The sequence below is a fragment of the Pelecanus crispus genome, chromosome 2, assembly GCF_030463565.1.
Source record: "Pelecanus crispus isolate bPelCri1 chromosome 2, bPelCri1.pri, whole genome shotgun sequence".
Lineage (NCBI taxonomy): Eukaryota > Metazoa > Chordata > Aves > Pelecaniformes > Pelecanidae > Pelecanus > Pelecanus crispus.
This window is the reverse complement of record NC_134644.1, coordinates 26,962,985-26,987,858: the sequence shown is the minus strand read 5'-3', so window position 1 is coordinate 26,987,858 and position 24,874 is coordinate 26,962,985. Positions and strand designations below refer to the sequence as shown.

Here is a 24,874-nt window from a genome sequence, read left to right as displayed (position 1 = left end):
GTTTATATTGGAAAGGCCTGATAGGATGTTTTATTTACAGCACAAAATGTAAATATCCATTGCAAATTCATACTTGTTGCCATCTTGGAGTCTTTCTTTTTTGATGGGAGTCTGCCTCAGCTCTTTGGTAAAGCCTGTATGAGCATTATTGTATTTCTGTTACTCCTGAATCCAAATGCAGATAAAAGCAGGCTAGAGGCGCTGTTGATCAATTGGAGTAAAGTTGGATCCTGGAGAGGACTTACCCTGAGGAAGGCAGGGCATGGTGGTCAGCGGAGTCTTCTTGCTCTGGAGTTTGTGCATTGGAGCGTTGGGTGTTTGCTTGTAGTCCCCTCTTGGCATATTTGAGATCTCACAAGTCACTGTAAAGTTGATTTCTACAGGTAGGAAACAGAGGGAGGATTTTTTTAAGAATCAGCTATTTAGCCTGAGTGTAGGGTAACAGAGACATCAAAAAAAACCAGATAAAAGACTTCTTTTTTTCGCTGATTTGATGAAATTGGCTATCAGAACTGTCTTGCTACAAAATATTACAGTTGGATGCACATGAGTTGTGAATGTGAGTGGAACCCTTGTGTACTGATCTTTCCCCATGGAAGGACACTAATATGGAGGTTGTACCATGTAGGGTGGGGAGAGGAACAAACTCCCAAGAACCTTAACAAGGTAAATCTGTCTCGGTATTAACCCAATCACATGCATTTTGGTTGAGCTTACTGCTCAAACTGCATGTTGTCATCACCTGGGTGATCTCTGTGTAGAAACTGTATAGTATTCTGCAACACCCACTGTGAAATCAAGGAATATACATTAAAAAAAAGTGAAAGAAAATGATGCATTGGGTGGCCTAAAACCCCAAATCAGTATAATTTACAAGGAAAAGCCATACTGCAAGGGCCTTGAGAAACAACTATTTGATTTATACAATGTGAAGTTCAAAATACTAATTGAAGTCTTGCAAAATAACTTTGGGATTCTACTACTTATTAATGTTAGTATATGGAAAAGTAATTTTTCTTGGGCTTCTTGCCTGGTCAAATGGCCTGGGTAGAATTATTATACTCCACCCTCTCTGTCTCTGACTCAGAAATGAGGTCAGAAAATGAGAGAAAAAAAAGAATGTGGATTTTAGGAGTATCCATTAAACCCGCCACTGCAAACTTTCAAAGATTTAGTTTTATCCCATATACTGCCAGGTTCACAACAGCATTAAGCCATTGATATTTTTTCTGATTTAAATAGCAGTCAACAACTTCATTCTAGCATTTGCAATAAGAGTGATACAGGACAAACAACTGAACAAAGAACTTCATTATATGCTCAAAACTCTCATTTTTTTCTCATTCAATTTGCAGTATTCTGACAGATAAGAAATATTGCCATATACAAGCACTACCAATTTAATTTTATTTTTCCTTTTATGATGTATGAGCCTCACTGACTCTCCAAATCCAACACAGTAAATTAAATTAGGGACAGTTACATTTTCTACTTGTTTACAAATGCAAATATTACATTAATATTACAAAATCAGATTTTTTTTTTTTTAATGGAAATGAGATCTGACTTGAAGTGGAGTGTGATAAAACCAGGACTTCTATTATTCTTGCCAAATGCAGGGTCAGTCTGACATTCTCAGTCCTAAATTTGGGAGACTGTCAAAAACTGTAGAGGTCAGGAATCTGCCAAGTCTGTATGTACTATGTTGTTTCATTGGAAACAATATGACTTTCACATACTTCAGTATACCAGCATGATTTGGAAGACTAATCTCAAGGCTCACTGCCATAAAGCTACAATGAACGGCACTGAACACTATCTCCATGGACTGTTGTATTGGGTTAATGTTGCAATACTCTCTGTATGATATATGTTGTCTTTCTGATTCTTCTGATGGATTGCAAAAGAAAACCCATGTTACTGTGACCTTGGTAGCAATAAACTGTAAAATTTTGCAAACTCCATGGATTATTTCCAAAAGATTGAACAAATGCAACAGCTATTTCTGCTGGAAAATGGTAGTGCCCTTGGGTAATCACCGATCTGCATTTCCACTGGTGTTGATAGGATAAGAGTATGAGAATGCGGATAAAGCTTAGAAGTAGATGTTGGTTTGACATTAAGTCAACCTTTTCTTTCTACTGTCTTACTGGGTACTTGCCTTCTTTCCCTACTCTCCTTTGCTTTCTCTGTGAAAGATTTTAAAGCTCCATCATTTTTAAGAAACATACTGAGACTCCTCTGGGCTTTTTTACATCATGGAGACTTCACTGGAACGGATTTCAAAATAAAACACTACACAGCATCACAAAACATATCAGAATCCTGTTTATGCCAAGAAGACATGTGACAGTTTGAGTTTGCTAGAATATCGTTCTGTAGGCTGTTACAAACACAGTCAGGGTGCTGTAGGTTTGGACAAGTGCAGGAGAGAGGTGAGCTCTATATGAATGTCCAGTCCCTATGTTACAGATTGCTGTGTCTCTAAGTGGAAGGCACCTCATGTAATTTAAATCACCCTTAATCCATAACAGTTTAAGACAAATGCAAACAAAGTATTTGTTTAAGAAATAGATTGGAAATACACGAAAGTGTTTAAAGAAACTCATAGATGCAAAAAATAAAATAAATATATCTCTGTCTAGATACACCTAGAGTAAATTTGAACATTTCTCTCATCTTGGCTGATTCAGCTAAACAAATGACACTTCTCGGCAGAGGACTCCGGTCTTTCTGCAATCTGAGGTTTGTATAAAGACATAGCTATATTTAAAACATGCACTTTTTAACTATGGTGCAGATTTGTAGGCTTCTGCATATGTCAATGGACAAAGGTTGTATCCTGAAACCCCTTGCACAGATTCACAAGGATCCTACTCTACTTACAGATCAGCAATAAATTGCTCAGTATAGTAGTCAGGTGTATGCGTTATGTATGCAGAAGCATCTTTTTCTGTCCATGTGCGCTGCTGCTGAGAGCACCCCCAAATAAAACATTACTTGAAAATTTCCTTATATGGTAGTTTCAGGTTTTGAATTTCCTGTCTAATTAAGTAGGTTGCAGTGACTTCTAGACACATTTGGATGGACTGTCCTTACCTAACGAAAGTGTAAACGTATTTGTCACAGTGACTGTTTTCTTTGTGATTTAAAAGCTGTGGTGCATTGATAATAATAACCAGTAAGGAAAATTTTAAGGTATGCTATGGCTTGCTACCATGTCACAGAATCCTTCAGAGATACAGCTGGCAGGACTGACAGCGACCCAACAGCAAGGGGGCATCCTTTGGCACAGCAAGAAGATTAGCATTTTTTTCTATGTTTAGGTAAAAATAAGGATTACTTATAAAAAGGTTTCACTCTGAGGCTGAGCATTTTCCTGGCTGGTAGGAAAGGGCTTTGTACCTCCTACTCAGTGAACAACTCATTAAAGAAAAGGCAAACATGGGAGTAGCATCGACTTCTGTCTAGATACATGAAACTCTTCCAGCTGGCTCAAGGACTGCAGGCGGCTCCAAAGCAGGAAGCCATGACCAGTGTTTTAGGAAGAAGGGACTGTCTCTCTTCTTGCTTGGATTAGGTAATAAATACTTAATCAAGGTGAATGAGTGTGAGAGGGGAAGACGACTGGAATCTGCATTGGGGTGAAATGATCTATAAGCAGGAATCACCAGTCGACTCTCTTCTGAGTAGGCAGTCTTGAGAAAAAATGTCGAAACACTTCGATGGTTAGTTCTTAGTGCATCTATAGATGCCCAGTCTTCAAAACCACAATCCTATATGATTTCAATCCTGCACAGACTAGGGTGTTAGTAGGTGTGTATGTGGGACTAATGAGGCAGATATCTATATAATAATTCCAGCTAGGCAAGTTTAGCTATAATATTGCACAAGCAACTGCGTTTGTCTTCCCTTGTAGTAAATATAGAGCTAAAACTCATCAGAAGAGACCATCAGTTTTTGTAGCCTATATTATATTCACAGCCCAGTCAAGCTGAAGAAGTCATACATTTGAGAGTGGCCAGTGTTGTGACTGCATGTGCAATCTTCACAAACATTACAGGTACCAATTCAAACCCAAAACTTGAAAGACAGTCCTCTCCCAAAAACCTTTTCCACCTCCCCAAACCAAAAGTAAAACAGTATTATCTCAGTGCCCCAAGCTTCATCCAGCCAAGACAGAAATTAATTCTGTGCACATGGGCTTCTTACTGAGACTATTCATGCACCAGCTCCATGGTGTTTTAATCAGCCTGCTGTTGGTAAAATCATCAGTCCCAGAATTTCATAAGCCACAAGATTGGCACAAATAGCATGCGGCTATTATTTATTAATTTTAAAATATTAAATCATGTTTTTAGCGGTTGTCTCATTTTTCAGCTTACTCTGCCAGCTCCTAATATATGTGAGACAGTTATTGCATTACCAGCCATGCCTGAAAATTGCAGCAACAGATAAAAGGTGTGCGACTCTACTAAAATACCTATGATGGGACAAGTTCCCTGGTGGACACAAACAATGGACATAGGGAAACAAGCTATACGCATATAAGTCATCTTTCAATGGTATAAATTTGTCCAGTTTTCTGCATCATTCTGTGTAGAAAAGCCATGAGCCCAGGACTCTGATGCTCTAGGTAATGTATATAGATGTGATAAAACCAAAGCTTAGAGCCTCACCTGGTGATTAGGCTGTCATGTGAGCATTGGATTTGGGACTTACAGGCCGCCTTTAATCATAAAACATTTAACAGCTTTAAAAAACCTAGCAATACACACTTTTTCATTCTTAGATAAAATGTCTTACAGTACAGAGTAATTGTAAATCATCTTTCACACTAAGATACAGTAAATCTTTTTTCCCCTTTCCAAACAAGCCATAGGTTATTAGTAGAGTTTGAAATGCAGCCATTGGATCCCATGCATGTACTTTTTCTGTGTCAACTCCAGAACCAGGTGGTAGGATAGGTCTGTGGAAGGAGACGGGGCACCCACCTGCCCCTGGATTCCACCTTTACTTGTGAGCAAGGGAAGAGCAGTCAGCTCTGCAGCTTAAGTTTCAGTTAATGCTTTGTGGGATAAATATGGTCAAGCGGTTGCAGAAGAACATAGCCAAGTGTAACAGAAACACCTGTTTTTAAGCTGTCTCCAAAACCTGAAGCTGGATAGGAAAGCTTGAGCTTCTGTCACTGAGTGAACAGAGTAACTTTTTTTAGCTAGATCTTGTGCTAAACTCTTGGCTTCGCTGAAATCATTGTTGAAATTAATCCTGGCTTCAAAGAGGATTGTAACCTCTCTAGAAACAATTCAGTGAGATAGAGTGGCACAAAGAGTGGCAGAGCTAATCTCTGTTAATGTGCATAGTGCAGCACTTAGCTGGAGTGATCTCTGTAAAAGACCATGTTGCAAACTGGCAAAGAGGAGAGGGTATTGCATAGTGTTGTCCCAGCTTCCGTTCCTTGCACTTCTTTCAGTGATCCTGTACAAGCTTTCAGTTGTCTTATCTGTGAAATAGACTTCAACAGGTAACCCCCAGGACTGTGAGACTTTCATTCAAAATAAGGGTTGCAATGTATGTGGGAGATACGAAGAACTGTCAGCTGAGGAGCTGAGTCTGGAATTCGCAGTGTCTGTCTTCTGGTCTTCCTGAGACTGTGTAGCACAAGCAAAAAAGTGTGTTCAAGCTAAATTTGCAAGAATTTAAGCCACTCTGCTAGTATGATTGTTGTTATCTGTCTGCTAAAATATCACACACGCACACACACACACAAAAAGGTTACTTCAAAGGAAATCAGGCTACGAGTATGTGAGCTACTGTATGCACGTCCTTATCCAGAGAAGGAGGGTACATGCTCCCATTTGTTACCAGTAGGCAACAAAGTGATAACTCATAACAGAGCCTGCAGGTTCTCTGGTGCTTTGAATGGGACAGGCAGCTTTTATCTCGGAAGAGATCTGCAGTCCAGTTCATCCTTGAGTCTGCTCTTCTAACTAGCATCAGTTTCATCATGCGCTCATTTGGTCTGAATTAGCTCTTCCTATAGGTGCTAATCTCTCACAGATGTAGTCTTTTTAAGGTTGCACTTTGAAAAAATTAGGTATACATCTGGCAACGTATGTTCAACAACAGAACCACAGGTTCTCAACTGCCTAAGCATGTTCTTCATCTGGAGAATGAAGTAGAGAGGACAGTGGGCTTCGGGGAAAGTGATTCACAGAAATTCTGCTATTGCAGAGAATTGCTTGGAAATTTGAAGCACTGTGTCCTCTACTCCAGACATATCCTGGGTTAGTCATTCCTTGAGATGAGTTGCTTTGGTGTTGAATGGTCTTGAGGAACAGACAATGAGTCTGTAACTTTGCAAATGCATACCTGATAGGAGGATTTATATGTACTAAGTGACCCTCGTTTCAAATTAAGTAACAGTATGTCATCACTTTAAAATGTTTTCCATTAATATTGTTCAATTATCCAAAGCATTGGGGGAGCAGAAACGTTTGTTTAAAGCCTGTAATCAACAGTAAAGTGTCATATACTGAATCATTAGCAGCAAAATACTATGCATCTTAATACAGAGCTTATTTTTCTAAGTATAGTACATATTCTTGCCATAGCCCAAGTGCATCAGTGAAGGCAAAGATGTGACTGAAGATGCTTTGGTTTGGACAAGACCAGAAGAGAGAGACCACATATTCATATAACATGCCATAAACAAAACTCTGTCTCAAACTGAAATCAGTGGATAAACTTAGCATGAGTTATGTAGGGTAGGAAACCATGGAAAAATCACCAGGATTTCTGTAGGGAAAGATTATGTTCCTTGTCTTTTCAAAATTATCTTTATTACAAGTTGTTTTGCACACTGTTGTGAATTGTCACCAAACTGGGTTTTTAACTTCTTGCTGTGTGTATGGATATTGCAGATGAAATCCTGGTCATCCTGATAGTAGAGACTCTAAAGATAAGAAAGAGACACTAAAATATGAATACTGCCATGTAAGGAATTGTGAGGCACACTTCTGTGACATGGCTTTGTCTCATTTCAGATGCATTTTAATTCTTTGTCAGTTATTTTCCTGTGCTTCAGCATATCTGATCATTTAGTCCTCACTGTTCTAAGCGGGCACTGTAGCTATGCAGCAGTAGGAGTATTTTGTTTTGCCTACTAGATCCTGCATTTCTCCATACAGTAAAGTTTCTACCTTTTTTTCAGCTCTTAGCTTAACGTTCCCTTTTTGTGCTCTGTTATTTTCAACACATTTCTGAAATTACTTTCAAAAGCAGAGACAGAAGAGAGCTGTAATATATTTTCAAATATGCTTTATGTTGGAAAGAAGAGAGAAATAGAGGGAGCAGAAGAGGAATCAATGAAAGAAAAAAAAAAAAGGATATATAACTGGATGTTGGGAGGGAAGGCATAATAAAACCAAGACAGTAGAGACATCTAGGTGAAAAGCAACTGAGTAAATACAGCTATCAATGCTGCTTATAAGTTGGGTTTTCCATATAAACTGGTAAACATCTTACATGTGGTTTAAGAGAGAACTGTTCTCTTTATCATGCAGCAATTTTAAACACAGGCTTTGCAATCGTATTATCTGGTGTTTTTCAGTGAACCTTAAACCAACATATCTAGTGGACCAAGAGCTCAAAAGTGTAATCATTCACTTGTCTGCTTGCTCACAGTTATATTTTGGTAGCAGGAAATTTAAAACAACAACTTTTTTTCCTTTTCTGTTTTGTCTTTGTTTTAACAAGCAAAGGTGAATGTTGCAGCTTAGAACTGTAAAAGCTACACAGCTTGATTTGCAACCTTTGAACCAAGGTACTGTACAATTCTGGCCTGAGTTTGTTTTTGCCATTTTTGGAAATTATCTTGTTTTGTTACAAGAATGATTTAAGTTGCAAGTGCCATAAAAGTTCACCACAGTCCAGACCAACTGTACTGGGAGAAGGTTCGTTCCTTGGAAAGATCTTGTCAGCGTTCAAAATTCTGTGCTTTGCACTTTTCCTCCTTTATTCTTCTGCCATTCATGTGCACATGGGTGTGTGGGAGGCTGATGGTTTTTCCAAACCGGACCTAATAAAATAGGATTTTTTCTTCCTACCCAGATAAGTGGCCAGCCTATTACAAAGATTTTTTTCAAGCATTTTTTTAAGTTGAATGGACCCAAGCCACAATTTAGCTTAGCGACCTTAGTGATCTGATGGAACAACAATGACATTTTGCTTCAAACTTAACTAACAAAGGAAGGCAGAAGACTGTACTTGTTCGTGTTATTCCAGTTTTTGGATAAGCAGGATTGTTTTCTGTTTAAGCTGACCTCTGAGGCAGAACTCCCATTGGCTTTGGGCAGAGGACAAACGCACATTAATGGAGAGAAGGGCAAACAGTCAGAATAATACTGCTAATTATTGAGTAGGAAATAGATGTGAGTTTCCAAGACAGCATCACCCCATTAAAAGTAAAATACCTTGTTGCTTTTTAGCTCACATTTTCCCTCAAGCCTTTTCTAGCTGATATCTTTCTAAGTGTCTACAGTTGGGCTGATTGATAGCCGTTAGTCAAATCCAGTAACTGTATCGGTCTGTGGTTGGAGATGAGTGGTGAGTGAGTGCCAGGCCATTCATTTGTGGTTTTCCTCCTAGTTTCCAGCTGTGCCAGACTTTCAGTCAGAGGAATAGATCTGTTGGTAAGGGAAACCGTTGATAAACCATAGAAACCAAAAACTGTCACTACCCATGACAAAAACCAGAAGGGAACCTTGAGGCAGGGGTAAGAAGACCCGCAGAAATGGTGTTAGCTGACCAAGTTTAATTTGACTGTTAAGTTCAGGTGTGGGGTCATGTCAGGCCAGGCAGTGGCCAAGGGACCAGGGCTGGGTGGCTCTGGGCTGGCAGCTGGTGGCCGCACACAGCTCAAGCCCAGTGGGAGCTCACGAGAGCGCTCCCCTCCTGGAAAGCTTCCCGTAGCTTCTTCATGTGCAGGGGGCACAGCACGAGTCTGAAATCCCACTGCACACGTCACCCTTAAAAAAATATACATTCCTTAGAGGGGTGATATTCCAGCCTGTGACAATCTGAATTAGCCTGGCCAGAGGTCAGAGGAAAAGACTTTGTGGCTAGGAGAAAGACCACAACGTGTCAGTCATGATGTAGATATTTGTAAGTCCTTGGTATTAACATCGTAGGATTTGTAATGAATATTTGGAAATGCAGCTGGCAGCAGAAACGCCTAGGTCCCTCATGCTGAGCTGTGCTCGGCACGGCTGCCGGCCAGTCGATGTGAAGGTGCACCACCTTTGTGTCTTCTGGAGTGTCTCAAAGACAAGCCCATTCCTGGGATAAGCCAGAGCAGCCTGAGGGCTGCTTAGATGGTATCCCCAGCTGCAGATGGCTTTCAGTGATCACTCCACCAGCCAGAGAGCAGGAGAGAAGCAGAGCAATGCTACCCGTGCCCCTTCCTCTCCAACCCGGAGAGGGATAGCCAGCTGTACGCTGCCCAAAGACTTTCCTTTTGAAAGGGTCTCCTGGCTCTTTCACACAGCTTCCCTCTTCAGGAACTTGGCTGAGAGAGGCTTTGCTTTTTGCCTAGAGTTTGGCCGGGGGAAGCTCTGTGTACTTTTGTTTGACTCGTAATAGAACTAAACATTGTTTTTATTTACTTTTCTCTTTCATAAGAAAATGGCTACAAAAAGGTATTTAAACTCCAAGTGGGTGTACGGGATCCTTTCCTGGACACTGGTGCAGTCCGGAGAGGGGGGAGAAAGACTAGATTTTAATTGTGGCTTATGTTGCTGAGTTCCCAAGTGTGGGTTTTCTTCCAAATTGAGTGTCTAGTCAGAAATTTTGATCTGGGCAGCTTTACTGAGTTTTCTGTATTTGATTGTCCAGAAAAGAAATCTAATAATAAGCTACCATTGGTCAGTCATAAAAATAGTATGTAGTAGTTCAGAAGTATATAGGACAAATCTGTCTCACATTTGTATCTTTTCAACAGCTTCACACTAGTGCTTCTCCATATGTAGGTGTTCACCAAAGCTGTTCGATGTTCTTTGCATCTAAAAAAAATCATAAATCTGCATGAGAGAAGTGGAAAATGCACCTAAAGGAGCAGACAACAAAAGGAGTTTAAAACCAGCTAAGGACAGCAGAGCAAAACACAACTTTCTGAAATGTTGTACTACTTTGTACCAAGTACATAATTGGCTGTGAGAGGAGAGCTCAAAATGTCAAAGAGAAAGCAAGAGGAAGTTTGATATTTAGATTTCTGGAAACCATTTCTCCAAGGGAACCGCAATGCCCAGAGGCAGCTCCCCACTGCCTTTGCGGAAAAGCTTACCTACACAGCAGGGTTCAGACCACTGCAGAGAACTTGCCAGCTGGTCTGGGAGTCTGTGCTTTGGCTGTAGTTGCAGATTGCAAAGACCTAGATAGAGTCCTAATTTGGGGAGGAAGGGAGGTGGCCACAGCTTCTCCTGCATGTGTGTGCTGACTGCCACAGAGCAGCACACGTGGTACCCACACGTAGCTGGAGCCACCTTTGCCATCAGTCCTCAGGGTCCTGGTATTGGCTGTGTACTAAAATATAAAGAGGCATGGCAGGATACAGCTCACGCTAGTTCCTGTCCCTTCTTCCTTTGAAGCCACGGTTCACCTTGTGAGATGAATACACATGTTGTTGCCTTGCTTCTAATTTTTGTTCACACAACGCCTGTGGCACTGCCATCACATTCGCTTGCGTGCTCTGCTTGACCTGCCGACACGCTGGCCCTGTACAAATGAGTCAATGTGAGACACAGCCACCATGGTACGCTGCCTCTGCTAGAGACAGAGCCAGGATTTGACAAGTCGAGAGCTCTTGATGTCGGCATGTGACATGCCTGACTGCCCTCTTATGCTGGCAACATGCTTCATTTTGCAGTCTTTGAGGAAACAGCAGTCTGGCTATGCATGGACAAACCATATGACTTCTTCCAGAAACTCATGCGTAATGTGCTCTGCTTTCCTTTTATAGATGTGCTGAACACATACTGTCCGGAAGCAACTCTAAGACAATCTCTGATGCAGTATTTCTTCTTTTACTTAAATATTCTCCACATTCATAGCTTCTCTCCTAACATATCCAGGTTTGTCAATAATAAGTGCTTTTGGAATATAGACATTTGTCAAATAAGAATTTCATCCAAGGGATTACTTCATTTCCACTCATTTATTGTACTGAACTGGAGTAAATTGGCATGAAGATTCCGTTACTATTGATTTTGACTGAGTCTGGATCAGTTACCTGAAGATAAATGACTCAATCAGCTATATCATCCAGAACTTGACCAACTATAGTGAATTATCAGATCATTTTTATTAGATTATGTCCATGAAACAGGTTTTATTATGATGTCAGTACAGCATACACGCTGTTCTACACAATCAAATAATTTTTTAAGTGCTCTTTATATCCAAATAATTGGAGTGCAAGCTTTCAGCATCTAAAGAAGTATATGTAGCAAGAGATTTTTCAGTAATGTTCCTATCTATAGCTGTTAAATTAAGCCTGTTTGGCAGTGATGAATCATACTCTGCCGCTGCAAGAATGAAGATACTCGGTTACACCTAGATCTTATCAGACCATTAGCAATGAAAGAGTATATGTACAAAGTCAGAACTGTATCCTAGCTGGCTGTCCTACGCTCTGAGGCACAGAAACAGGCTTGCTTGTTTCTCTCCTGCCTTGGAATCAGTTTTCCTTTTCTGGAAAGTAATTGCAAAAGGAAAGGTAGGTGTCGCTCATCTCCTAGATCTTTTAAGAGTTTGATGGTTAGGGCACTTTGCTGGAAAGTGAGAGTGGAGTTTAAAGAGGGCCCAGACTTTTTGGTAAACTCTCCATTTTTGGCAAACACTCCAGCCACAGCTGTATGAAAAGCAAGGCATAAAATGGCTTACCATGGAAGGAAGCTTTTACTCGGTTATTCACTTACTCCAGAAGAGGATTCTGGTTTTTTAATTCTGAGCAAATCAGGTTTTTTTTCAGAAATGACATCCAACTCCATCTGGATCTTGGGTAACTCCTTGTAGTGGACATGAAGGTAGTGAACAACCTGGTGATGTGAGGACTGTAAAGTTCAAGAAGTGGGGTGGCTCAAGGAGCTACAGGTGCTCAGTACTTCAGAGATGGAGGAAACGTTCATTCTGTAAAGACAGAGTTGTATGCTATTCCCATTAAAATAACATGGAAAGCCAATAGAGTTGTGCCACAGACAACACAGAAGCAGGCCTATGGCTCAGTAATGGCAAAGCAGAGATAACAGAATAAAAGTTGTCCCAAAATTAATTTGGGAAGCTTTGAAACACACAAATCTATACCATAAAGTGTGTTAACGCTGCAGTTGCATAAGGGAGGGTGGCATCTGAGCAGTGTTGTCACCTGGAAGTTCTTTTTTGTTTTTTTTCTCTTTAACATAAGAAATTAACTTACCCTTTCTCTTGGTCAGGGTTCAAGTGGGAAAAAAAGATTTCATGTGAAATCACTAATAGCTGAACAGGATAAGTAACTGGAGAGCTCTCAACAGGTGAACTCAGATTACTATGTATTGTCATGGGCCAGTGAACGTAAATCTTGCAGCTCCTCCAGCCTGAGTAACAGAGCATATTGCATAGGACAAAATATTGCTTAGGGCAAAGTTATATCTAGTTTAACCGGCCTTTGAAAACTGTATCAGTTTTCCTTGTATGGTTGCTACACATACTTTCTACCTTAAATGCTTATCTCAAGTTTTTCTGCAGGTGTTTATTAATTCACTGTAAGCCAGCACAGCTGCTAAAAATTAAAGTATTTTCTTCACACCATCCTTCTAATCCACTTTCATGTCCTTTGACACTCAGACTCAGCAGCTGGATAAAAAGTTTGAAGTTGAAATTTCACCTCTGCTCACATAACAGTTTACTGTTTAGTACTGAAACGTTTTCCCTCCCTTTCTTGTCTGAAGGGTTGTAATCCCCTTTCAGAGATTTTTTTCCAACCAAGAGTGTTTTATTACAGCTGAAGGTGATGAGACATATTAGTTGCAGGGGGGCGGCAGTTCTTCTGATGTTTCAGGTTTATCTGAAAATTTAGAGAGGCTTAGTGCAACAGGTGCCATTAACACCTAGTACAGGGGCAACAGAAGGGATCATAGATCAAAACATGTACTCAATACCACATAGGAGCAGCTCAAGCCCAGCTGGAGAGAAAACCCAAGGATTCTCCCTCTTATCTTGTAATGTTTTCCCACAGGGAGAAAAGAAATCCCTTTTTCTTGGATTTTATTCTGTATTGAGAATTTTATGTTCTAGGTTGTGTGGAACGTTTTGAATTCTACGTTTCCCTTCAAATATGGAAATTTGACATCTATTGGAGCTCTCTTGTGGGAAGTCCCAGAGAATGCCCGTGCACAACCACTGTTACCTCATTATCACTCTGTCACTGTACTACTGCAGATGACAGAAAAGATTTTGTCTTTCAGATTTTTTTTTCTGATGCTTTTATAGTTGGATATTTGCTTTTCTGCCTTACTCTTCCCAGCTCTAGAATTAAAAAAAAAAAAAGTTAGACTAGTAATTTAGTCAAATAGATGTACCATTTTATGTGTAACTCATAATGATGGAACTAAAGCATCATTTATAACACTGTCTTTTCTCATTATATTATGTTATGTATTTAGAGTATAAGCTCTTTTATCTATAGGGTATACTTTAGTCTGTGAAGCTCCTTGCTTTACTGAGAAAGAAATAAAACCCTAGAAAAACTGTGAACACATACTTGGATGTTAATTTGCTAAGTATCTTTGGGGAGACTGAATGAAATAGTATGTGAGGTATACATCTTCCTTTTACACTAATTTGCTTCTGCTTTGATAGAAGAATCAGGAGTAAGTAAGATTTAGTTTCCTTCAGGCAATAATTATGTGTGCATAGACTTTCAGCTGCTACAAGAATGATAACACTGTTACATATTTGGATAAAAAGTTTATTCCAAGAGAAATCAACCTAATGGCACAAAGTTTTTTAGTTTAAAGTTTTACTGGGAAAGCAATCCGATTGAAAATATATTCAGTTTGTGGAGCATGAATTGGATTTTGATTAGAGGGCCTCAGACTTGAAAACCTGTTACATATCCTCTTGATTAAAACTAGTTCCAGCATTAGAGGCACTCTCAGAGCAAAGTCCATTTTTAAAGAGTTTTTTACATCAGTAAATATGGTAAATGTCAACTGATGAGCTTTCTCAGAGTCATCTTGGCAATGCGAAGTTGTGGAACTATAAAAAATTAATTCTGTATCTCTGAAAATTGTGATTTGAATAGATTTTCACAATGAAATTTCATACAGGATAAAGGAGTAGATATGTCATCTAGAAGGTTGCTTTCCTTTCATTTGCGTAATCGATAAAGACTAGGAACAGACTTAAACTCCTATTAACTCCTATTGCTTCCCTTGAAGGTAGGTCTTTTGCTGTGTTATAGATGTTTTAAAACCACTTCTTTAAAATACAGCATTAAAGAGCACCTTCACACTCTGCCTAGAATGTGTCATTTTGGAGTGCTGTCTGCTAGATTTTTAAGTGAGGAGTAAATTATGAGTTAAAGGAGTGGTGAAAAACAGCTCTGGCATGCTCTGGAAGGAGGATTTAGATCTTTTCAAGGAAAATATGGGCAAATTTTTTCACAGCACAAACACCCGGAGGTGAGGATTTTCCTGAACTCTGCGCAGACACACACACTGCCTGCGCACAGCATCCTGCACACCGATTTGCACCATTGCTTATGTAAGTGGACTGGAGAGGAAGGAGCCCTCTTGACTCCTATCCATCCACATAGGACAGCCTTTATCTAATCCATAGCCCAATTAATGCCTTCAAACCCTAAAACTGAGTTGCACAAGAAGAGCAAAGAAGCATGGCAGTTTTAGAGAGTGCAAGTTTAGAAAGGGGGTATGAGCTACATTCATGAGAGAGAAGAGAATACAGAAAACTAAATAAGTGATCACAGGAAGAGCACGACCATATTGTATTTGTCATACCAGTAGTTCTTTCAGGATGCTATAAAAATGCAGAAGCCTGCAGTTTCGTTATATAATTAAACTTCAAACTGCTGACTGACAAGATAGATGTAATTTAACTGTGTGCAGTGATGGGGTGGGTGTTTAATACACAAACAGTTAAATCATATTGCTGGTAGAACAGTCAGTACAAACAAGAGGAATGCTTCTTATTCTACTCCAAGCAGAGACTATACATTTTTTTCCCTTTCCCTTCTTCCAAGGTCAGTTGTGTATGTATTTCCAGAACTTGCTTCAAATGTTGGGACAGTTTTCAAAATGCCACTGTTACATCATGCTCCCTGAGCTGAGATAACAACTCTTAAAGCCCCTGTGAAAAAAACCTACAAATCTTCTGGAGAAGCAAATGTCCACAGATAAGAGAATGTGACGTGCGTGCTGAGGGAGTAAGTGAAGGACATTCAACCTATCAAGGCTCTTCCATTTCAAAAAAGTAGTGTTAAATGATGAATGCTGAAGTTCTGCCCAGGAACAGATGTGATCTGCCCATGCTAGAGCATATGATCAAAGATAATATCTGCACTTACCTTACTTTTTGGGCTTTAGATATATATATATATCTACACACACACACACACATATGTGAGTATCCTTCTGTTGAAGCACCTTTTTTTTCTTATCAGAGGTTGTGAAACCTCTCACTTGGCTTGATCCTGGGGTCATCGATGTCTGTGATAAAGCTCCCTTTCATGTCAGTGGTGGGGGACAAGGCCCGTCATTCTGCTCCAAGGACCCAGGACCTTGAAACACAATGCTTACATGAAAGGTGTCAAGCAAATATTAAGCACCCAGAAAAAGATCTTCCTTTGCCCAGTTCCTAAGGGAGCTTTGAAGATGCTTATATTTTCTCTCATTTATGCTCTTTCTCTTACTTTTTGCTGTATTTTTAATCCACAACCGAATCTACATAGTAGGCTGGCCCTGCTTTGGTCGTAAAGCTGTACATATTGCCTCTATTTGGTTTCCCTTTTACTAACTTTTCCTTTTCTGTTATGCATGCAAAGGAAACATGCACATCCACCTGCAAATTTCTTCTGATTTGTCCGCTTCACAACTCTGGCTCTTCCCAGGCTGCCAACCTGTATGTTAAAAACTCTCAGAAAGTCCAGCATCTCCATGTGATACAATCATTTGCAGCAAAGCAGTGCAAACTTTTCATGATGAAAAACCACACCAGGAAACATTCATTTAATGAGCAATCTTAACCCCAAAGTGGATTGCCAGAATGATGCCTAATCTTTTTCAGTGTGTTCTCTCTCACTCTTAATATTCTTTTCTGTTTTACCTTTTGTCTCCTCTTGCACACTAGAGGCGTGCAGCTTCCAGCCACGTTTCTAGCAGCGTTGGACCTGTACGTGAACAGTGTCCTGGAAGCTCGCTCTACCAGCTGGGTCTTTCCTTTTTTGGCTTGTACCTACACTCAGCTCAGAAAGCACCTTGCTTTCTCAGTTCAGGCAGAAATCCCATATGTTTCTTAGGAAATAGACTGTATGTGTGTTTGGGGGTCAGAATATTATCTTTCGTTTTAGAATTCATTTACTTCATTTTAAATAGCAATGGGAGCAAATTCAACACACTACAGCACTGGAAGTTTGCAACAGTTTTTCAGAAACTACCTGTTTTCCTTTATCTGCTTCTGTCTATTGACCTGAGAAACTCCAGAGAAACTAATAATTATTGCAATTCTTTTGATACATTAGATCTGATTCTAATAATAGTTTAATACTGACATAGTCCCAATGATCTTAGAGATGTTATTCATGATTGTGGTACTATCATACTTGAAGAATGATAGATTTCGAGTAAAAAAATCAGGCTGTTAAAGACTAAAATGAGAAACTCAAGATGGCTGATCTGTTTTCTGTCAGATTTTAGCTGAAGAGTATTTCTTCAGTCGTAATGTTTATCTATGTCATCTTCTTATATGTAGGAGAAGAGAAGTTTCTTAAAAGTTCTGAGCAATTTGTGATCAAGTATAATGAGCTCTACATGAAGTAACTTCTTCCTATGCTGTGTCTGGCACACACCCACACAAAGATATTGTTAAAAGAGAGGGAGAAGTACAAAAAATGTTACGTTTAAAATGAGAACTCTGAATTGCACAACAGCTGAGGCAAGTCACTTGTGACTGGAAGTGGGTAACTGTCCAGAGCGTGCAATGTTTTCAACTGTGGCCTGTTTTCAGAGTAAAGTTTTATACTGTACTATATTCATTTTACTTTTCAGAAGGGCCAATGATCTTCATCTTTAAACAGTGATACGTACTTTTTCCTCTTATCTTGCCTTAGTTTCTCTTTTCATGCCTGCAGTACAGACTTCTCTGGGGGATCTGTCAAAGAGAAACAGTGGTGGGAACAAGAGTGAGGAATCAGCTCAGAAATAATCCCTCTGAATAAAGGTTTCCACAGGACAGTCCAGATCATGTTATTTCTAGTCATCTCATAATTCAAGTTTTAGGTCTTGTTTTTAATTCTAAAAATGAAAATATTTTATTCATAACAAGTAACTAAGAATCTAACAAAATTATTTGCCAGCTATTCACATTTTGTAATACGAAAAGAAAAAAAAAAAACATCATTTAAATATATCTCTGAGTCACAGACTATGTAGCTTGGCAGGTTTCCCATGGCACGGTGCAGGATTCCTTGGCAAATGTTTCTTGACTTTAGCTTTTTCAGTTTCTTCACCATCACCTTGTTGCTCTTATACACACAGACATACAAACTCCTAGACTTTACTACTACAACCTTACCAACTTCTAAAATTCCTTGTACCGCTTCCATGAACTTCTGTTATATTCTTTCCCTTTATATTTTTCTTTCCACTATGTCAAATTATCACAGACTTTCTCTTTCAAGACCTCCCCCATCTTGTCTAATGCCTTCAAAGCAGCAGCTACCTGTTCTGAAATTGCCGCTCTTCTTCCCAACGCTTCTCCTTGCCATCCTTTCAACAAGACTGTCTAAGCCCTACTTGCCCAAAAAGCAAGTTGTACCTTTCCCACTCATGATGCTTTTTTTCATTTTAGGGCGTTCTTGTATGACTTCACTGAGTACATATCAATTGCCAATATACAGACTTTTCACTGAGAATATAGTATGTATTCAAGTCGGTAATCAAGAGATTATCCTTATTGGTTTTGTGTGATAACAAGGAAGGGGATGGGATTCCCACCTACTGGTGTCACCACACAGCAAATAGACTAGCAGAAAGAATCCAGATAGTTATTTTGGAAGTTATTTCTTACATATCCGGAAAGATACAAAGCTTGTCTAACCTTGGAGGCAGTTGTATTGGCAACTCTAGAATTGCCATGATAGCTCTGTAATATGTTTTGGTTAGAAAGATAATTTCTTGACTTTTTTTCCCTCTTCAATACTGTTTTTCTTCACATGACCTTCCTTCCATGTATCCATTTTACCTGTAGTTGAATAACTCAGTGTCAGAAACTGGAAGATGGTTTTCAATCAGAATGTCACTGATTGGTTCAAAATGTCAGCCACTGTCGAGAAACCTGCAGAAATTTTTTTCTGTGCCCCAATGCATGTGGTTTTATTAGACTATATTTTTCCTTGTGCCTGCACTGCAGTATAGACTAGAGCAATGCTTATCAATATTTTTAATTCCAATCTTTAAGAAAATTCTAACTTTTCTTATGAAAAGTTACAGCCCCTCTTTGCTTTGTAGACCAAAGGTTGAAAGTAAAGTGGTCAGTTTACAGTTAAACCTCATTTATCTCTTGGGTGTCATTGCATTGTCATGGTACACAATACTTTTAGAATTGCTTTGGCATGTCTGTGGAGTTGCACCAGAGAAAATTTTTTCATGGAGACTTGTTTAGGCAATGTTTATACCTCAGTTTTAACTGAGTAGCACAGACATGAAACACAGTGTCTATAAAATAAAGTACTCAACCTTTCAGACACCAATGTCCAGTTCAGACAGACAGAATATTCAGTGAAGGTGAAACTCAGCACAAAACAACAACATGGGCTGAGTATATTCTTTTGGGTGAAAGAAAAGAGCCTGAAGTTGGTGAATGGTGAAATCTAATTTGTTCAGCTACATATAAGCATGACAGCCTTTTGGCCAGAAGATCAGTGGTGCAAGTCCTTCTAAAATATAAGCAGATGGTAACTTTTTCAGGATTTGTGAGGTTTTACATTGCAACCTTATGTCATGATCTGTATTTTTATTTCTGTATTATCACAGAACTACAGAATGGTTGAGGTTGGAAGGGACCTCTGGAGATCATCTGGTCCAACCTACCCTGCTCAAGCAGGGCCACCTAGAACTGGTTGCCCAGGACCATGTCCAGATGGCTTTTGAATATATCAAAGGTGGAAGGCTTCACAACCTCACAACCTCTTTGGGCAACTTGTGTCAGTGCTCAGTCACCCTCACAGCAAAAAAGTGTTTCCTTATGTTCAGAGAGAACCTCCTGTGCTTCCGTTTGTGCCCATTGCCTCTTGTCCTGTCACTGGGCACCACTGAAGAAAGCCTGGATCCATCTTCTTTGCACCCTCCCTTCAGGTTTTTTTTAATATATATATAAAAATATATATATATATATAAATACTTATATATATATAAAAAAAGAAGATCCCTCCCTGAGCCTTCTCCAGGCTAAACAGTCCCAGCTCTCTCAGCCTTTCCTCATATATCAGATGCTCCAGTCCCTTAATCATCTTCGTGGCCCTTTGCTGGTGTCTCTCTCCAGTAAGTCCATGTCTCCCTTGTACTGGGGAGCTCAAAACTGGACCCAGCACTCCAGGTGTGGCCTCACCAGTGCTGAGCAGAGGGGAAGGATCACCTCCTTCAACCTGCTGGCAACGCTGTTCTTCACATAGTCCAGGAGTTACATGCACCTTTGTGTTGGACTGCCATATAAAAAAGTAGATAGATTTATCCTGTGAAAATACTCACAATGCAGACTCATAGCTAATTTCCATTTAATTGTGCGGCTGCACATTTTGTACCTCAGAAACTAAGGGACACGCTTTTTGACTCAGTAGGAGTTTATTTTAGTGGGACAAGGTAGTAATATAGTGCCTCCAACTCGTCTTCATATCTGTAGGCTAAGGGCATTCTGGTCCTACATTAGACATGAAAGGGGTTTTCCTCCATTCCATGGGCACCATTCCAGAGGCAGTGCATAATGGTCTAGCTCCAAGGCCTGGAGAAGGAGTGGTCAAACAAGACAGACACCTGCAGATTCCCAGTAACATTTCCCTCCTCCCCCCTCCCTAAAAAATCAAAGAAGCAACAACCAACAAAAATAGGAAATTATGGGGACACAACAACATCTGAGGCTTCTTGAGCAAATAGGGAAATTAAATGTCTTAGATGCACTGTAAGTCTTTTTGTCCCATCTTCCCTGCTCAAGTGCGTGTTTTGTAACAGCAACGGTGTTGGAGCCCTCAGAGCATGGATTTTGTAGCAGGCAAAGTCAGGGAAGGTTGAGAGGATCAAGGAACCACACAAAAGGCAAGTGTATCCCCAGGGATAGCCCCTTCCTCCATTGGAATATCCCTCTTTCCTGAGACACAAGTACGCACAGATTTCAGGAGTTCTTTGAAGTCAGAGGACAGACTCACATCTTCTGCCACAGGAGATAAACCCAGCTCCATGCCTTTCCTGAGGTAAAAAGAAGGAATTCTACAAAATCAGACTCTCAGAGTTAAACCAGTCTTACACAGAGTATCATTACAGAGAGGAGAACATATCCCCAAGTAAGGACTTCTGGATTGAGCTTGCATAAATAAACCTCAGGGAGTGAGTGGGTGAGTGAGTCAAGTGAAAGATACCAAGAACAAAGGTGAAATTTTACATTTCTGTGGCTGCTGAGTATGCTCGCAGTTCAGTGGTACTGGGAGAGCTGATGTCCACCTTTAAGAATAGAATTAAAAAAACAGTCGGCTTGAGGTGAAAGTTTTTATGTACTGGCCTTGCAGTGCTGGCAAGTCATTACTAAAGAGTAACTAGTGCCAAAATGTGAGACGAGATCTTCATACAGCTGCTGATTAAGTGGATCTACTTCCCCAATCATCCGTCCAATATTCCAATTGAACCTCCAGCCAAAATTCATGAGGCAAATTTCATTACATTAGTGGTGCCTAACCTGGAGTTGGCATTCTGTTGTAGTCATCATGGTGGGATGGATAGGAGGCTGAAAGATGAATTAATAACACTTCATTATGATGAAATATCAAAGTATGTTGGAAGGTCACCTTGTGTTGTATAATTATTTATTCAAAAGAATTTAAATTCTTGCTTCAGCCCTCAGTGAATCTGAGACAGCAGCAATGATGGGAAAAACCTCCCTTAAAAATCCCAAGAATCATACTTGTTTTGGCATGACACTGCCTAAGGTGATTTGCGAACAAGGCTGACTTTGCCAAGCTTTCACATTAACGCAAGGTTCAGCATACATTTTAAAACATTAAATCAGCTTTCCATTTGCATGGATAGGATTATTTGATTGTGTAGATTTTGTTAGTTTAAAGGGCCCCAATATTCTAATGCTGGAGCCAAAATTAAATACTCAAAGAAACCCTAAGTTAATAATTTTAAGCAGTCATTCAAAAAATGCCTAAGGCTGTCATATTGTTTGACTTTGGAAGATACAGAGTGTGTCTGCTGCCACAAACGATACTAGGATTGTAGCTACTGACCATTTTGAAAATCAGGCTCAAAACTTCCAGCAGAAGTAGATACTCCTGCCTGAGTGAAGTTAAGCTTTGTTTTTTTGTAGAAGCCAGTATTGCTGGATAACTTAAAGCTTAAAAAAATACAGAAAACTCTTAAGTATGAGTTGAAACGGTCTTGTCAAAGAGGCTGCAGTTAGTAAATATCATGTATGTCTGGGAAGCAGCGCATACCATTATTTATGATTTATTCAGAATCAAAATAAAGCAAGCCCTTTATGGACAAGTAACAGACTACCACATTTTACCCCATCAGTTTCAATCTGATGTCATATGGTTTCAAATCGGACTTGATGAAATTGTTCTCTCAATGTCCCTGCGCAAAGCAGTTTGCAGTGTAAGTTGCTGCAACATGACCTGAATGGCAGCAAATGTGAAGGAGACAAAATGCATGTTTAGTTCATCAAAGATGGTGAGCATGTCTTCCAGTTATTGCTCTGTTCTTTTTCTTGGTGGCACAGATTTCCGCAGAGATTATTATGTCTAACTGAGAAATGTCACAGTGCTCTGGGTCTATTTACTGTATTTAGTGTGGACACGCAACATAGGCAGTGACACGACATGGAGCTCTATTGTCTCAGTGGGAGTGTCAAGATGCAAAGTGCCATTTTTCAGAATTAACTCATGGTTAGCAAAAGCAGATCCAGATCCTACACCTGCCCCTGCATATGGGCAACGAGAGGGGAAGGACTATAGCTGAGTACTCCTTGTTCTCCCAGTGTAGATGGGAGAGGTCTTCTCCTATGAACAGCAACCGTGAAACAATGTCTTTGGCTATCACTGCTGTTAAGGATCTGTAGCAGGCAGAAGAAAAGGAGTATGCAGAGAGAGGCAGGAGAACTGACGTTTCTCCATAACCAAAGGCTGCCATGAAAACATGGGAATAAGCATTGTTTGTCAAGTCACCAGATCTCAGTTGAACAGTTTTGGAAAGTGTAACCGTAAGCTGTGCTCCAGAAAAGAGGGGCGGCCTGGCTTCAGTCAATCCAAATTAGTATCTCAGTTTGCAGTGTGCCTGAATTGCATTTGTTGGAGTAATCTACCATTTGTTGAACCAAAATGGTACGCATCTGGGGCCTGATCTTCACAGATGCCCTCATTCTTGGCTGGATCCTTAATCATCCGTCAGTAATCTGTTGGAATGTCTTGGGAGTTTAAACATAAAATTGCGCTGTTGATCACACCTTACTGAATTCAACACAAAGATGGCAATACAGCCGTACAAATCTGAATTTCATATTTTACTTAGGCACTATGGGATGATAGTATTTTATAAATGATGAATGAAAATATTTTAAATTGCACTTCGAAAAGGAAAATTGTGTACTGCTCTCTGAAAGTATTTTTAGTCGTTGCTTTTTCTGAAAGGCTTTGGACATTCAGCCTATTAATTTGTTTCTTTCCTGAACATATCTTTATTTACGCAGCAGAAGTATTCCTCTCCTTCAAGGTAAATTCTGTACCGTTTCACAACCCATTCTTTACAGACCTTCATAAATCCATTGTCATTTATTTGACCCCTTAAACCTAGGAGCACATATACAATATACAAGAAATTTAATTTTGAATTTATATCCATAATAATTCATCTCTAATTTTATTATGTTTTAATGAATTGCATGACATTCACTCCGGTTTTGTCTCAACAGCTATTTAAGTATGTTCTTTATAGTGAAAACTATTTTGTTAATGATATAATTCATAGGATAGTATTAGTTGAGAGAAAGTTACTTCATTCATGTTAAAGGACGCAATTAAATTTTCAAAAGTAGCATATTCAAAAATATGTCTCATCTGTCCCCTTTTTTATCAGTTTTAGTAGAAACTTGAAAGGTACACTCAAAGACTGGATAAAACATAGCGGCAGAAGAAGTGAGGTCTCAAAAAATACGAGTTTTCACCCTACGTTAGCAGCTGTCAATGACAACTATAAATTCACATTAATTAAAGCAAGTTACATCCTAAAAATATTTCTTTGTTCTTTCAGAGCACTCTTCCGTGGAAATTCAGATGTTGATCAGCTAGGAAAAATCTTTGAGTAAGTAATAACTAGTTGCATTATGTCAATATCTGTTTAACATTGAAACACTTTTGAGGTTTCTTGTGTTTTTATGCAATAATGTGACTCGAACAAAGTATTCCTAGAACATATTTCCTATTGCTACCGTATGCAACACGATATTTCCGTGTATTCTGTGTCAGAGTGGGAGGAGGAAGCAACATGGAATATAGTTCTGCAGAACTAACAGCCATCATCAGGAAGTTATGAGAGACTTCTGTTTTGGGCATTTTAAATCTCTTAAACATATTGTGCATGTACCATTCATGCATATTCCTAAACAGTTAGATCCAAGGGATTCTCTTCACGTAAACAAACGCAGAGGGTTTATTTTTCAGTAATTTCTTTGTGTATTTCAGAAAACAGTATTAGAATACTTTAAAATTGTTATTAAACTGAAATCTCTAAGACGATTACCAACACCTTCTTTGCAGGAAAGACTTGTGCATGTAAGAAAATATTTTAGCTTTTAAAATATACTGTGTAGCCTGTTAAAATGATTAACAGTCCATATTTTGGTCAGGAAGGTAACTGTGAGAACAGAAGGAATATCAACATTTTAACATGTGCTTTGTCAGAGATGAACTAATTGGCTTTATTTTAAAACCATCTTACAGTTCTAGGAGTTTGTGTTTTTTCTTCTTTAGTACATCAAATATATTGAGGAGGTGGCGAGGCTCTAAACTCTCTGAGGTAGAATAATACTCTTCCAAAATATGTTCTTAGTTAAAAAACAAAAAATTAAGTTATTGATATTACCGATATGATAATTAAGTAGGATTATATCACTTTTTCTTGTAAAAGCTCTTCAGAGCAAGGTATGTTTCTGAATTTATAAGAACCATGTAATTTAAGATCTGATGCACGTATCATGCAGTTAGGAAACCAAAGCCACATAGGGCTGGTCCCACTCCAGAGAATGAATGCCCGTTTGCCTCTGCACCTCTATCTTCCCTTTTTGTATGGAGGGGCTGCAGGGATTGAGGGATCTGGATGAAATAAGAAATAGATCAGAG

The 24,874-nt window shown here is 39.4% G+C and overlaps 1 protein-coding gene across 2 annotated transcripts in view; it reads left to right on the top strand.

Annotated features, from left to right (window-relative positions):
• The window catches only part of CDK6 (cyclin dependent kinase 6), a 136,275-nt gene that overhangs the window by 95,642 nt on the left and 15,759 nt on the right, over window positions 1-24,874 (top strand). The window contains exon 5 of one of the 2 annotated variants that reach the window (XM_075706068.1): window positions 23,787-23,837. The exons of the other annotated variant lie outside the window; for it this stretch is intronic. Within the exon in view, the coding sequence (XP_075562183.1) occupies window positions 23,787-23,837 (51 nt within the window). The remainder of the gene's footprint in view (window positions 1-23,786; window positions 23,838-24,874) is intronic. 2 annotated transcript variants of the gene reach the window in all.